Source organism: Malaclemys terrapin, chromosome 1 (assembly GCF_027887155.1).
Source record: "Malaclemys terrapin pileata isolate rMalTer1 chromosome 1, rMalTer1.hap1, whole genome shotgun sequence".
Lineage (NCBI taxonomy): Eukaryota > Metazoa > Chordata > Testudines > Emydidae > Malaclemys > Malaclemys terrapin.
Genome location: NC_071505.1, coordinates 189,296,766 through 189,313,010, shown reverse-complemented (window position 1 = coordinate 189,313,010; position 16,245 = coordinate 189,296,766). Strand labels below are relative to the sequence as shown.

The 16,245-nt window shown below is 47.2% G+C and overlaps 1 protein-coding gene across 1 annotated transcript in view; it reads right to left on the bottom strand.

The window, feature by feature from the left end:
- IFNAR1 (interferon alpha and beta receptor subunit 1) overlaps positions 1–3,320 on the bottom strand; it is a 36,035-nt gene extending 32,715 nt beyond the window's left edge. The window contains exon 1 of the mRNA XM_054048348.1: positions 3,092–3,320. Coding sequence (XP_053904323.1) covers positions 3,092–3,155 — 64 coding nt within the window. The 5' untranslated portion in view covers positions 3,156–3,320. The remainder of the gene's footprint in view (positions 1–3,091) is intronic.
- Positions 3,321–16,245: the final 12,925 nt, after the last annotated feature.

Here is a 16,245-nt window from a genome sequence, read left to right as displayed (position 1 = left end):
TTAGTGTGGTTCAGAAGTCACACACTATAGTGTGCATTACCCCACCATGCACACAAGCCCTTGCATGAACACAATTCAAAAGCCCACTTAGACCACATCTACTCCAGGAAAAACTGAGTTGTTTTTACAAGGTGATAGCTAGTACATGATAGCTGACACGTTGTAAAACGTTAGTGCAGACCAAGCAATCTGTAGCTTTACCTTGATGTAGCTGACTAAGGTGAACAGGGGGCTGGGAGGAAGGTCAAGGATGTCTCCAATGGGGCTTGTGTTACTGGTTTACAGTGGACAGAAAGAATCATAGGGCTTGTCTACACAAGGACACTCAAGAAAAATCAATCTGAATTCAAGAGTGAATTTGAAGTGCATTAGTTAAACCGCATTAAACCCCACTGTGGTTGCCCTCACTGAGAATTAAAGTGGCCTTAATTCAGTTTATGCAGTGGTATTGTAGACATGTTGGTGCCAATATATTAGAAAGACAAGGTGGGTGAGGTAATATCTTTTACTGGATCAACTTCTGTTGGTGAGAGAGACAAGTTTTTGAGCTTACATGGAGCTCTTCTTCAGGTCTGGGAAAGGTACTAAGACTTTGTCTACACTGCCAAGTTGTCAACAAAACTTTTGTCTTTCACAGGTGCTTAAAAAAGCCCCCCTCCGAAAGACAAAAGTTTTGCCGCAGCAAGTGGCAATGTGAATGTGGCTTTGTCGGCAGGACCACTCTCCTGCCAACAAACTGAATGCCGCTCATGGGGGTGGAAGTATTTTGTCGGCAAAGGTGACGACAAAGTGCCAACAAAGAGGGTTTACACAAGCCGACTTTTAGCGACAAGGCTGTGTCGACACAGCCCTGTCGCTAAAAGCTGCGTGGTGTGGACAAGCCCTCAGAGTGGCACAGCAGAATATAAGAGGAAACAGGTTGTTCAACATAAGTAGTCCCCACATATTTCAAGGGACCACTCAAGGTGAAGTGGCCTGTTAACAACTCTTCAGTCCTAAGGGGAAAAGGAACTAAGTTGTCACCTACTACCCTACAATGGAACCCATAAGGGGTATCAAACAATTACAACTCATACTTCAATCTTTCCTGAATCTTCTCTTCTGGCCTTCAAACATCCTCTCTCCACCAACAGACACACCTCATCAGAAGCAAGTTCCCAACAGACCAAGGCATACCAACTCAAAGCAGCACCAATCCCTGCCAGAACAACAAATGCAAAACCTGCAGACATCTCTCTATGGGTACAATGACCAACAACCTCGACAACGCTCCTTTCAAGATCCATGGGTCCCACACATGTCCATCACATGTGATGTACCTCATCCAGTGCACTAAATACCCAACCAACAACTACGTGAGTGAAACCAGACAATCACTACACTCTCAAATGAACCCACACAGAAAATAAGACAAAAATACCACATCACCCTGTGGGTGCACTTTTCACAAAGTGATCACTCCATACCTAACCTCTCAGTCCTAGTCTCAAAGGAAACCTGCACAACACCTTCAAAAGACGAACCTGGGAGCTTAAATTTACAACTTTGCTAAACATTAAAAATCATGGATTAAATAGGGACAGTGGATTTATGGCTTATTACAACAATCAGTAACCTGCTAACCTTCCCACTCCAGCATCTTTCCTTCCTCCCTTCCCCCCATGACTACTTCATCGTGTAATTAAGTGTAACACTGAGTACCTGTCCCAGACCAGAAGAAGAGCTCTGTGTAAGCTTGAAAGCTTGTCTATCTCACCAAAATTAATTGGTCCAATAAAACATATTACCTCACCCACCTTGTGTCGCTGAGCCTGGCCTACACAACAGGACTAGGTCGACATAAGCTACTTTGTGTTGACCTAGCTGTGAAAGTGTTTTGACTTAAAGATGGCTCCTACCAACCTACGTGCCTCTCTACACCAATATAGTAACACGACCTCCCTGAGTAGCGCAGAGTCACGATCAATGTAATCGGAAGCGACACTTAACTGTTGATAATGGGTTAGGCACAATTTAAAGGTCAGCGGGGGCACATAACCGCTTCACCTATGGGCCCTTTCCCACTCCTCCCGTGCCTCCCACAACCACTTCAAGCTGGCACCAACTTGTCTCCACTCCCATCACAGCTCCTTCCTCACTTCTCCCATTGCCTCCCCACTGTGGACAGAGGCTCCAGCCACTACTGCCAAGCATCAGTAACTGCAGCTGCGAGTGAGGAAGGGACGGGACTCAGTGGGCTTCCCTGCACTCTCTCTGGCAGAGCTGTGCTGCCCGCCCACTCTCCTCCCTGCCCCAGGCACCTCCTAGCAGGGCTCAGCAGAAGTGCTAGGTGCCAGTGCCTTTTCTACGCAGCCCAACTCCTATCCTGGCAAAAATCTGGGGTTGTGTGACACCCCCTCTCCCCCCCAACAAGTCACATCGGGATGTAATTAGGGTCAAGGCAACATCAGTGTAGACACAGCGTTGTTTACGTCTACGGTTACTGGCTTTCAGGAGCTATCCCGCAGTACCCCCACACTGACAATACAATCCATACAAGGGCTTCTGGTGAAGGCCCTCACCTCCGACACAAAGCCAAGTCTGTACACATACACACACGATTTAATAACTGCGGGGGCTGTATGCCAACATAAGCGAGGTGGTCAATTTTGTAGTGTCGACACGGCCTGATTCAGTTTAGTTTAATTCTCTTCCAAGTAAACGGAACTGACCCACTTTAAGGCCACTGTCACGTTAAATAAAAGGCACCACACGGCAGATTAACTAACCCAGGCTAACAGTCCATTTGGACCATCTCTCCCGGCGCGGGCGAGCCCTGGCGGGGCCCAGCCGCCGGCTGACAGCGGCGCAAGCGAGGCCGGTGGGGGGTTCAGGGCCGCCTTGTCTCTCCGCTTCCATCAGGGCTGCTGGCGGCCCGGGGCCGAGGCGCGGCAGACACAGCCCGGCCAGGCCGAGCCGCCGGCGCCCAGGGCTGGACGCGGGGGGGCTCTGAGGCCACAGGCTGGACACGCGGCTACCCCCCCCCCCCAGGCGGGCACAGATCGGCCCGGGGGGCGCCACAACCTGGCCCCGGCGAAGCCGCCGCGCTCACCTGCGCCGAGGGGAACCGGCCCCAGCAGGAGCGGGAGGAGCAGCAGCAGCTCCGGCGGCGCCATCCTCCCGCGGGGGCTCTAGCGACCAGGCTCGTGCTGCCGCCAGCTCGCGGGATAACGGAAACCACCCCGGGTCCCCGCCGCTGCCTCGAGCCACCGTCGCCACGCCCCAGCCTCGCGCTGCGCGCCACGCCTCCAGGCTTCAGCGAAACAGCGACTCTTCCCAGAAACCCGGGCAGCGCTAGCGCGAGAGCCGGCGTGGGCGGTGCGGGGGGGGTGACATCACCGCCCCAGCCAGCAGCTGTGTTTGTGTGTGTGGTTCCTGCCCACGGACAGCGTGAAAACAGGCCTGGCAGGGCTCATTTCTAGGTCTGTGCAGTTTCCAGCAGAATGCCCCCACCTCAGCCTGGTCAGGGCCTCGGAGTGCAGCTGCAATGCAAATAACATGGGGCAGATTCACCCAACCGCGGGCACTGGGTGTTTTATTGCAAACCCATCACAGTCATTAATATGTAAGAGCATAATTTCTTGGGGGAAGGAGGAGAAGCCGCCCCCCATTTTCTTACACCAATCGTTATTTCTGTTGCTAGCGCCTTGGGGCCCCAGTTGAGGTTCATGGCCCTACTGTGGGTCACAGTCTGTGACAAACTCAGAACAAAAAAATGCTCCCTCCCTGTCCTGAAGAACTTAATATGCCTTCTAACTGTGGCTATTTTACTTAATTGGTTCGTGTTTCCTTTAAGAAGAGATTTAAAATGCACCTGATTTATTTTTAAAATTATATTTAATTTTTTTTTACAGAGAATGAGGATGCTGAATTGTGTGAAGAAATTCCTCCCTTGTTCAACATCTTCACTACTGATATGGATGATGAGATGGATTGCACCCTCAGCAAATAGGCAGATGACACTAAGCTGGGGGGTGAGGTTGGAGGATTGGGCTAAAAGAAATCTGATGAGGTTCAACAAGGACAAGTGCAGAGTCCTGCACTTAGGACGGAAGAATCCCATGCACTGCTACAGGCTGGGGACCGACGAGCTAAGCGGCAGTTCTGCATTAAAGGACGAGAAGCTGGATATGAATCAGCAGTGTGCCCTTGTTGCCAAGACGGTTACAGGGCCGGCTCTAGGCACCAGCAACCAAGCACATGCTTGGGGCGGCACATTTTCAAGGGTGGCATTCTGGCCATTTTGTTTTGTTTCTGGCAGCAAAAGCCTAGAGCCAGACCTGGTAGCAGCAGCGCATCGTGCACGGGGGTGCCCTGGGGCTGCTGCAGTTTGCACCACTGGGGAGCAGCGCCTGCACCTTGTGGCTGGGCTGGGCAGGCTCCGAGTGGGGGACACTCAGGCTGGGGGCCGCCCCACGGGGCACACGGAGCCGCCTGCAGGTGCCGCAGGGTGGCCGCCACCCAGCGCCGCAGCTGGGGCTGGGCGAAGCAGCCCGAGTTGTCCAGGGACTGCAGCAGGGCGGCCAGAAGCAGCAGCAGTGGGGCCATAGATGGTGGGGCGCTGCCGTGCAGGGCCCGCGTCCCACTCTCCAGGGCTCCGCTCCCTCCGGGGCTACCCTGCTCCGGCTCCTCAGCCCCCTGCCAGGTCGGTCCCCTGGCTTTGCCCTCCTGGGTCCCGTCCGGTCCTGGAGGTGGGAGCCCTGGCTTAAGAGACCCTGGGCTGAGGTGCGGCCCGGGAGCCCTGCTGCTTACCCTGACCCTGCCAGTGCCGGACCAGCTGGAGGTGAGGGGGAGCGGGCGGAGTCAGCACTGGTGGGGGGGAGCCCAGGGCTGGGGCGGCAGGGGGTGCGGGTCGGGGGGGAGAGAGCCCAGGGCTGGGGCGGTAAGGGGTGCGGGGGAGAGGGGGGGGGGGAAAGAGATCCCAGGGCTCAGGTGGCAGGGGGTGCTGGTGGTGATGGTGGAGAGAGCCCAGGGCTGGGGTGGGGGGCAGCCAAAAATTTTTTTGCTTGGGGCGGCAAAAAACCTAGAGCCGGCCCTGGACGGTTAACGACATGTTTGGCTGCATTAGTAGGAGCATTGCCAGCAGATCGAGGGAAGTGATTATTCCCCTCTATTTGGCACTGGTGAGGCCACATCTTGAGTATTGCATCCAGTTTTGGGCCTCCCACTACAGAATGGATGTGGACAAATTGGAGAGAGTCCAGCGGAGGGCAACGAAAATGATTAGAGGGCTAGGGTACATGATTTATGAGGAGAGGCTGGGAGAACTGGTCTTATTTAGCCTGCAGAAGAGAAGAGTGAGGGGGGATTTGATAGCAGCCTTCAATTGCCTGAAGGAGGGTTCCAAAGAGGATGGAGCTTGGCTGTTCTCAGTGGTGGCAGATGACGGAACAAGGAGCAATGGTCTCAAGTTGCAGTGGGGGAGGTTTAGGTTGGATATTAGGAAAAACTATTTCGCTAGAAGTGTGGTGAAGCACTGGAATGGGTTACCTAGGGAGGTGGTGGAATCTCCCTCCTTAGAGGTTTTAAAGGCCTGGCTTGACAAAGCCCTGGCTAGGATGATTTAGTTGGGGTTGGTCCTGCTTTGAGCAGGGGGTTGGACTAGATGACCTCCTGAAGACTCTTCCAACCCTAATCTTCTCTGATTCTATTCTATCATTGGGTGTGTCAGGTTTTATTTGTAAAGAGCTTAGAGATCAGGTACTTGCATGAAAGGCAGCACTACAGAATTGAGGATTAACATACAGATCTCAACTAAATCAGATGTTTAATCTGAGATTTAGCTACAGCCGGGGTCCCATCCTGCCAGCACTATGTAGGCAGAGCTCCTGTAAACCTCTATGGAGTTTTTTCTACCTAAGGATCAGTCTGTACTTGGAACTTTCAAGGCATGTCTTCACATATAGCACTGCAATGTGTCTGGTGAAGACACTCTATGTCCCGTCGGCCTAATAAAACCACCTCCATTAGGGTTGCTAACTTTCTAATCCCTGAAAACTGAACACCGCTTCTTCCTCCACCTGTTACCCTCCTCCATCGCTTGCTCTTCACCCCTACCCCCGTCGCTCTACCCGGGCTGGGAGGAGCTAATGGGGAGCCTGCTCGCCTGCCCAATCAGCAACTACACACCACACCACAGAAACACCAACCCAGGAACCTATCCCTGTAGCAAACCTCGTTGCCTACTCTGTCCCCATATCTACTCTGGCGACACCATCAGAGGACCCAACCACATCAGCCACACCATCAAGGGCTCATTCACCTGCACATCTACTAATGTTATATATGCCATCATGTGCCAGCAATGCCCCTCTGCCATGTACATTGGCCAAACCGGACAGTCCCTCCGCAAAAGAATAAATGGACACAAATCGGACATCAGGAATGGTAACATACATAAGCCAGTAAGTGAACACTTCAATCTCCCTGGTCATTCTATTACAGATTTAAAAATCACTATCATTAAACAAAAAAACTTCAGAAACAGACTTCAAAGAGAAACAGCAGAACTAAAATTCATTTGCAAATTTAACACCATTAATCTGGGCTTGAATAGGAACTGGGAGTGGCTGGCTCATTACAGAAGCAGCTTTTCCTCTCCTGGAATTGACACCTCCTCATCTATTATTGGGAGTGGACTACATCCACCCTGATTGAATTGTCAACACTGGTTCTCCACTTGCGAAGTAACTCCCTGCTCTCCATGTGTCAGTATATAATGCCTGCATCTGTAACTTTCACTCTATGCATCTGAAGAAGTGAGGGTTTTACCCACGAAAGCTTATGCCTAAATAAGTTAGGCTTTAAAGTGCCACCAGACTCCTTGTTGTTTTTGTAGATACAGACTAACACGGCTACCCCCGATACTTGACTTCCCATAGTTGGGACCCTCCTTCCACATGGTGTTGGGGTATCCTCTTGCACTGAGGTTACCTCTCTGGGGGAGGGAACTCCAGTCACTAGGAAAAGGCAGGTGTTAGTAATGGGAGATTCAATCATTAGAAACATAGATAGCTGGGTTTGTGATGACCGGGAGAACCGTGTGGTGACATGCCTGCCTGGTGCGAAGGTTGCGGATCTCTCAAGGCATCTAGATAGACTTATGTGTAGTGCTGGGGAGGAGCCGGTTGTCATGGTACATGTAGGTACCAATGACATAGGGAAGGGTAGGAGAGACGTCCTGGAGGCCAAATTTAGGCTGCTAGGGAAGAGTTTGAAATCCAGGACCTCTATGGTGGCATTCTCAGAAATGCTCCCAGTTCCACGTGCAGGGCCAGGTAGGCAGGCAGAGCTTCAGACTCTCAATGCGTGGATGAGACGATGGTGTACAGAGGAGGGGTTTAGATTCATTAGGAACTGGGGAAACTTTTGGGATGTGGGAGCCTATACAGGAGAGATGGGCTCCACCTAAACCAAAGTGGAACCAGACTGCTGGCACTTAACATTAAAAAGGTTGCAGAGCAGTTTTTAAACTAAGAGATGGGAGAAAGCCGACTGCTGCAGAGGAGCACATGGATCGGACAGAGACTTCTCTTAGAGGAGATTCTATTGATAGAGATTATCTAGGTTATAGTCAGGAGGAGAGGATGGAAGAGGATAATCTAGGGGCCAGATAAGATGAGAAACATTCACATAAAAAAGAATCGGACACATCAGAAAAGGGCAGACAAATAAACAGTGACAAGTTTTTAAAGTGCTTGTATATAAATGCTAGAAGTCTAAATAATAAGATGGGTGAACTAGAGTGCCTCGTGATAAAGGAGGATACTGCTATAATAGGCGTCACAGAAACCTGGTGGACTGAGGACAATCAATGGGACACAATCATTCTGGGGTACAAAATATATCAGAAGGACAGAACAGCGTGCGGGGGTGGGGGGAAAGAGTGGCAATATATGTGAAAGAAAATGTAAAATCAAATGAAATAAAAATCTTAAGTGAATCCACATGTTCCATAGAATCTCTATGGATAGTAATTTCATGCTCTAATAAGAATATAACATTAGGGATCTATTATCGACCACCTGACCAGGACAGTGATAGTGACGATGAAATGCTAAGGGAAATTAGAGGGGCTATCAAAATTAAGAACTCAATAATAGTGGGGGATTTCAATTATCCCCATATTGACTGGGAACATATCACCTCAGGACGAAATGCAGAGACAAAATTTCTCAGTACTTTAAATGACTGCTTCTTGGAGCAACTGGTACGGGAACCCACAAGGGGAGAGGCAACTCTCGATTTAGTCCTGAGTGGAGCGCAGGAGCTGGTCCAAGAGGTACCCTGTTTCCCCGAAAATAAGACAGTGTCTTATATTAATTTTTGCTCCCAAAGATGCGCTAGGTCTTATTTTCAGGGGATGTCTTATTTTTCAGAAATGAAAAATGCCTTATTATCGGTGGATGCCTTATTATCGGGGAGGTCTTATTATCGGGGGGATGCCTTATATTACAACGAGAGGCAAAACTGTAAGTAGGCCTTATTTTCGGAGGATGTCTTATTTTCGGGGAAACAGGGTAACTATAACAGGACCGCTTGAAAATAGTAACCATAATATAATAACATTTAACATCCCTGTAGTGGGAAGAACACCTCAACAGCCCAGCACTGTGGCATTTAATTTCAAAAAGGGAAACTATGCAAAAATGAGGGGGTTATTTAAACAGAAATTAAAAGGTACAGTGACTAAAGTGAAATCCCTGCAAGCTGCATGGATGCTTTTCAAAGACACCATAATAGAGGCCCAACTTAAATGTATACCCCAAATTAAAAAACACAGTAAAAGAACTAAAAAAGAGCCAACCGTGACTTAACAACCATGTAAAAGAAGCAGTGAGAGATAAAAAGGCATCTTTTAAAAAGTGGAAGTCAAATCCTAGTGAGGTAAATAGAAAGGAACATAAACACTGCCTAATTAAGTGTAAAAATGTAATAAGAAAAGCCAAAGAAGAGTTTGAAGAACGGCTAGCCAAAAACCGAAAAGGTAATAACAAAATGTTTTAAAGTACATCAGAAGCAGGAAGCCTGCTAAACATCCAGTGGGGCCCCTGGATGATCGAGATACAAAAGGAGCGCTTAAAGACGATAAAGTCATTGTGGAGAAACTACATGGATTCTTTGCTTCAGTCTTCACGGCTGAGGATGTTAGGGAGATTCCCAAACCTGAGCCGGCTTTTGTAGGTGACAAATCGGGGGAATTGTCACAGATTGAGGTGTCACTAGAGGAGATTTTGGAATTAATTGATAAACTTAACAGTAACAAGTCACCGAGACCAGATGACATTCATCTAAGAGTTCTTAAAGTACTCAAATGTGAAGTTGCAGAACTATTAACTACGGTTTGTAACCTGTCCTTTAAATCGGTTTCTGTACCCAATGACTGGAAGATAGCTAATGTAACGCCAATATTTAAAAAGGGCTTTAGAGGTGATCCCGGCAATTACAGACTGGTAAGTCTAACGTTGGTACCGGGCAAATTAGTTGAAACAATAGTAAAGAATAAAATTGTCAGACACATAGAAGAACATAAATTGTTGGGCAAAAGTCAACATGGTTTCTGCAAAGGGAAATCGTGTCTTACTAATCTATTAGAGTTCTTTGAAGAGGTCAACAAACATGTGGACAAGGGGGATCCAGTGGACATAGTATACTTAGATTTCCAGAAAGCCCTTGACAAGGTCCCTCACCAAAGGCTCTTACGTAAATTAAGTTGTCATGGGATAAGAGGGAAGGTCCTTTCATGGATTGAGAACTGGTTAAAAGACAGGGAACAAAGGGTAGGAATAAATGGTAAATTCTCAGAATGGAGAGGGGTAACAAGTGGTGTCCTCCGAAGTTCAGTCCTAGGACCAATCCTATTCAATTTATTCATAAATGATCTGGAGAAAAGGGTAAACAGTGAGGTGGCAAAGTTTGCAGATGATACTAAACTGCTCAAGATAGTTAAGACCAAAGCAGACTGTGAAGAACTTCAAAAAGATCTCACAAAAGTAAGTGATTGGGCAACAAAATGGCAAATGAAATTTAATGTGGATAAATGTAAAGTAATGCACATTGGAAGAAATAACCCGAACTATACATACAATATGATGGGGGCTAATTTAGCTACAACGAATCAGGAAAAAGATCTTGGAGTCATCGTGGATAGTTCTCTGAAGACGTCCACGCAGTGTGCAGCGGTGGTCAAAAAAGCAAACAGGATGTTAGGAATTATTAAAAAGTGGATAGAAAATAAGACGGAGAGTATCTTATTGCCCTTATATAAATCCATGGTATGCCCACACCTTGAATAATGCATACAGATGTGGTCTCCTCATCTCAAAAAAGATATACTGGCATTAGAAAAGGTTCAGAGAAGGGCAACTAAAATGATTAGGGGTTTGGAATGGGTCCAATATGAGGAGAGATTAAAGAGACTAGGACTTTTCAGTTTGGAAAAGAGGAGACTAAGGGTGGATATGATGTGATATGATAGAGGTATATATAATCATGAGTGATGTAGAGAAAGTAAATAAGAAAAAGTTATTTACTTGTTCCCATAATACAAGAACTAGGGGCCACCAAATGAAATTAATGGGCAGCAGGTTTAAAACAAATAAAAGGAAGTTCTTCTTCACACAGCGCACAGTCAATCTGTGGAACTCCTTACCTGAGGAGGTTGTGAAGGCTAGGACTATAACAGGGTTTAAAAGAGAACTGGATAAATTCATGGAGGTTAAATCTGTTAATGGCTATTAGCCAGGATGGGTAAGGAAGGGTGTCCCTAGCCTCTGTTTGTCAGAGGGTGGAGATGGATGTCAGGAGAGAGATCACTTGATCATTGCCTGTTGGGTTCACTCTCTCTGGGGCACCTGCATTGGCCACTGTCGGAAGACAGGATACTGGGCTAGATGGACCTTTGGTCTGACCCAATATGGCCATTCTTATGTTCTTATGTAACAACCAGTTTAAAAAAAATCAATTTAGCCCAATGACTATGTCACTGTTTAGGCTATGTGGAGAAATGGAACAGTTTCTAATAAGAGTCAGAGTACATCAAGGTTTGGCTCTAAGCCCCTTTTTGTTCATGTTGGTGATTCATGCACTTTAACATCCACAGTGGTATTCTGGAACATGCTTTCTGCAGATGATTTAGTGCTGGGAGAAGGGCGGGGAGACGGCAAAGAAAAAGTGGAAGAAGATTGAGAGAGATGGAGACACATACTTGAAAAAAATGTCATGAAAACCAGCCAAAATAAAACAGAGTATATGGTCTCTAGATTCAGTAAATTGCAGGAAGATAACAAAATATAAGTCTGGGGGATGAGCCACTACCAAAGATACAGAAGTTCAAGTACCTCGGTTTGATAATTTGAGATAATGGTGAACTCAATGAACCTATTAGCAGAAAAGGAAAGACGTGGACTAAATGGAGATAAGTGAGTGAAGTAATCTGCATTAGGAGAATGTCTATCAAATTGAAAAGTAAGATCTTCAAGACATTAATTAGGCCTGCACTTTTGTATGGCTTTGAATGCTGGGCACTGAGGAGAAGGTCTTGAATATAGTGGAAATGAAAATGTTAAGATGGGTGCTTGGCATGATAAAAATGGACCATGTTTGGAACGAAATTGGGGGAATGTGAAGGTACAAACGATAGAAAAGCTGAGGGGATCCAAGCTTCGGTGGTTGAGGCCTGTAAAAAGAATATTGGAAGAATATATAGGAAACGGGATGTTACATTTAGGCCTGGTCTACTTTACAAAGTTAGGTTGACGTAAGTTGCCTTGAGTTGACCTATTTGGGCAAGTGTCTATACTCAAATGTCTCCAACTGACATAAATGCCCTGTTATGGCAACACAGTAAAACCATCACCTCAATGTGGAGCCATGGTCGACCTACTGGGGCAGGTAGACACTGCGTGACTGTGCTGACCCTAACAGTCCTCCTGCAGCTTTCCCACGATGCTTGACAGCAACTGCTCTGGGCACCATTATGAATTCCACTGCCCAGGGGTCACGGAGACTGGAAGCCACCCCCACGGCTAAAGCCCTGCCCACCCTCATGCATTTTTGAAATGCCTTTTCCTGATTGTCCACCTTGGGGAGCACAGCTAGCAGCACTCCTTTGGTGTGTGCAACTTCCAACTGATCATGCTAGCTTCACGCACTAGGTGCAGTACAGTTTGGAACAGAGAGGAGGTATTAGATCTCCTTCACCTGTGAGGAGAAGAGGCTGTGGAAGCACAGCTATGGACCAGCCACAGAAATGTGGATACCTATGAACAGATTGCAGGCAAAGGAGTGTGACAGAGATCTGCAGCAGTGTGATGTGAAAGTGAAGGAATTGCACCAGTCACACCACAAGACCCAGGAACACAACAATCGATCTGGTGCTGAGGTGCAGACCTGCTGCTTTTACAAGTTGCATTTGCATGCCATACTTGGCAGAGACCCCACTAGCATCCTGCAGACAATTGTGGACTCGATACCTCAAAGGAGCCCAAGACAGAGACCCTTGCTGTGAACAGCAAGGAGATGGAAGAGGAGGAGGGAGATGCAGCAGGGGGCTCCAGCAGTACCACAAGCCAGGACCTGTTCAAGACTACACTACAGTCTAGCCAGTCCTGTCAGCCAAGCATGGATGAGCCTAATGAAGGGGAAGGGGCCTCAGGTATGTGTGTACATGTGTTTTTCCTTCCAATGATTAAATTTAAAGATGTTGCCTGGCCCATCCCCAGCTACCAAGACATAGGTTTTGACTTTTCATTGTTTTATTCATACGAGGAGAGGTAGTGGTACAACAAACAGAGGTAGAGATCGCATCTGCTTTTCATTCCCCTGTTGGGTTGGGCGGCGGGTGAGGAGGTGAAGGGGAGCATGCGGAGCACTTGGTTTATGTTCATAGGGATGTTTCTTGTATCCTCTTGAGAAATTTGTATAAAACTTTCACGGAGGTACTCTGCAATCCTCTCCTAAAGGTTTCTAGGGATGGCTGTCTTTTCTTCCTTCACAGTAGGACACTTTCCCACACCACTACGGGATGAATTTGGCTGGCACCATTGCAGTAAACAGGCTGGCAGCATTTGGGCATGAGCTGCTTTAGGATGCCAGAAGCAGCTATGCTCTCTTTGGCTTTGTTACCCTCAGGAGTGAGATCTCAGCTAAAACTAAAACCAGTGGTGGAAAATAGTGCCAATATTCAGTGCATTGCCGTATATTCATACCCACAGTTTAGGGACTGAAATTTTATGGTTTTGTGCAGCTGAAATTTCTTTCTTCTCCCTCACCTTACTCCTGGTGGGTTATACTACATGGCTGGGGTTGTGGAGTTGTGCTGTGCAGAGACACTCCAAAGCTGAAATGTCAATAAATATGTCTTATTAAAAGTTTTTATGGGAGTAAGAGAAGGGAGTTTTGAAACATATCTTTCCCTTTCTGTTGTGACTGTAAATCCAGTGATTCATCTGTCTGTTTTTATCAGCTGCTGTTGCTATTGTGGTCTTGAGGGGAGCGCCCTCCACATCCACAGAATGCCTGACACTGCTGAGGAAAAAGAAGAGGACATGTTCAGTGAGATTCCACAAGCCAATGCTGCATCAGACTGTGAACAGTGGGCCTGGAGGGCAAATATGACTGACAGCATGGAGAAAGACAGGTGAAGGGCCCAGGCATCCCACCAAGAAAAGGAGAGGTAAATGCGCAAGAACATAATAGGTCTTCTTGGGCAGCAAACAGATGCTGCAGATCCCCGTTGACCCACAGGACCACCCTTTTCAGTCCTTGGAGAACTCCTTGCTAATAACTCTCCAATATACCATGTTGCATCACAAGGTACATCTTTACCCACACCCTTCCACTCTAGGGGACAGCAAAGAAAACCACAACTTCACATACAGTGACCTTTGAGAACCACGGTTGTTGCCTATGTAGTCACAACAGACTACATTTGTGAACTGAAATGGACAGAAATGTTTGCAGTCTTTCCAATTTAAAATCCCATTCCATTCATTTATGTTAAAAGTTTGTTGTTTTTTGCACACGTTTTACCACTCAATAAATTTGTGTTTGTAGAATAATATTATCTTTATTCATTGGGATAGTTCAGTGGTTTGAGCATTGGCCTGCTAAACCCAGGGTTGTGAGTTCAATCCTTGAGGGGGCCATTTAGGGAACTGGGGTAAAAATCTGTCTGGGGATTGATCCTGCTTTGAGTGGGGGAGGTTGGACTAGATGACCTCCTGAGGTCCCTTCCAACCCTAGGATCTCATTCACAGCATATTATTGCAGGAATGCTTAGTGGTATTAAAAGCACAAAATGTCAGGAAGCAGGGTCTGCAGCACAGCCCATCTCCAGGCAATGTAACATGCACAGCTGCCCTGTAATAGGCTGCCTGTTTGGCTACACTGCCTCATTGGTTGGAAGAGGCAGCAGACCAGCTCTTAAGCACAGCTACAGCAACAGTTCAGTGGCTGCTCAAAACATTTGCCCACAGCTGTGAGAACTCCTGTGCCTGCTTGTTCCTGTCTTGCTCCTGCATTGGCCCCAGTCCTGCTCCTGCCTTGCCTCTCTCCAGGTAACCTGGTTCTGACTCTTGGCTCCAATTTCTGACCTCTGACATTGGTTCTGACTCTTGGCTCTAGTATTTGGTCTCTGATTCCAGTTCTGACCCTGGCCACCAACTCCTGGCTCTGGCCTTTGACTCCGGCTCTCACCCTCGGCTTCAACTCCTGCTCTGACCATTAGGCCTGATTCCTGCTTTGACCACTAGGTATGGCCATCCACCTCCCTGTCTCTGACACACAATACTTGGAAATGTACAGGGGACATCACATGACTCATGTTCAGGAACACACACACAGTCATATTTATAAATGTACAGTAAGCACTACTCAATTCCTACCTGCACCCAAGTTCCAGAACCAGAGAACAGTCCAGCACAGAACACTCTGTGGCTAAGCATTAAGGTGCTCTTTCAAAGCCTCTCTCAACTGCACAGCTCCATGCTGAGCTCCTGTAATGGCTCTTGTGTCTGGCTGTTCAAAGTCAGCAGCCAGCTACTCCACCTCTACCCTGGCAGCAGCTTTCCCCCTTTACCTCACAGATATTATAGAATCATAGAATATCAGAGTTAGAAGGGACCTCAGGAGGTCATTTAGTCCAATCCCCTGCTCAAAGCAGGACCAATCTCCAGACAGATTTTTGCTCCAGATCCCTAAATGGCCCCCTCAAGGTTTGAACTCACAACCCAAAGCCAATGCTCAAACCACTGAGGACACAACAGGCAGCTATAACCATTGGGATGTTTTTCACACTGAGATCCAATCCTGTGAGTAAACACCATCAGCATCCCTTTAGTCTACCAATTGCACATTCAGCAGTCATTTTGCACCTGCTGAGCTGGTAGTTGAATCTTTCCTTGTTGCTGTCAATGTGGCCAGTGTATGGGTTCATGAGGGAGGGGACCACGGCATAGGCTGGGTGCCCCAGAATGACTATTTCATTTCCATATTACCAGTGGTAAACTGCCAGTTGGGAAAGAATGTCCCTGCTTGTAGCTCTCTGAACAGTACTGTGTTCTTAAAGATGCAAGTGTCATGCACCTTTCCTGACCAGCCCCCACTGATATTGGTGAAGTACCCTTGGTAATCCACCAACTCTTGCATAACCATAGAAAAGTAGCCCTGTCTATTGATGTACTCTCTGACAAGGTGGACTGGTGCCCAAATAGGGATATGCATGTGAGACCCAAGAACCTCTTAATGCCAACTGGCAAGAGAGTTCAGAAGGGTTACAGGGATCTTGTGAGTCTGGCATGCATATTCTACTTCACCAAAAAGTGTCATGTAAGGTTTCAAATAAAAGCCAGTGTCAGATTGGTCACCAATATAATTGCAATATGCATGCATGGATGTTGTGTGAGGAATTATGTAAACTTACTGACAATTATGTTCGTAAGGGTCTGTGTCTATGGACTGGTCATGAGAAAAGGTGAAAAATAGGTTTTCGTCAGATATAAATGTTTATCTAGCTTTCTGTTTACATCTACATTAAGTCTTGTGTAGTTCACAATGGTCTCCTCTCACCAGTTTGAACTGAATGTTAATGAAGAAGTGCAAAAACTTCAAAAGGAGAAAAATAACAGGAAGAAACAAACAGCAGGTGGGGGACCCTATCTTGGGGTGTAAATCAAAGGCTTGCTCTACTATATTTGGGGGACAAAT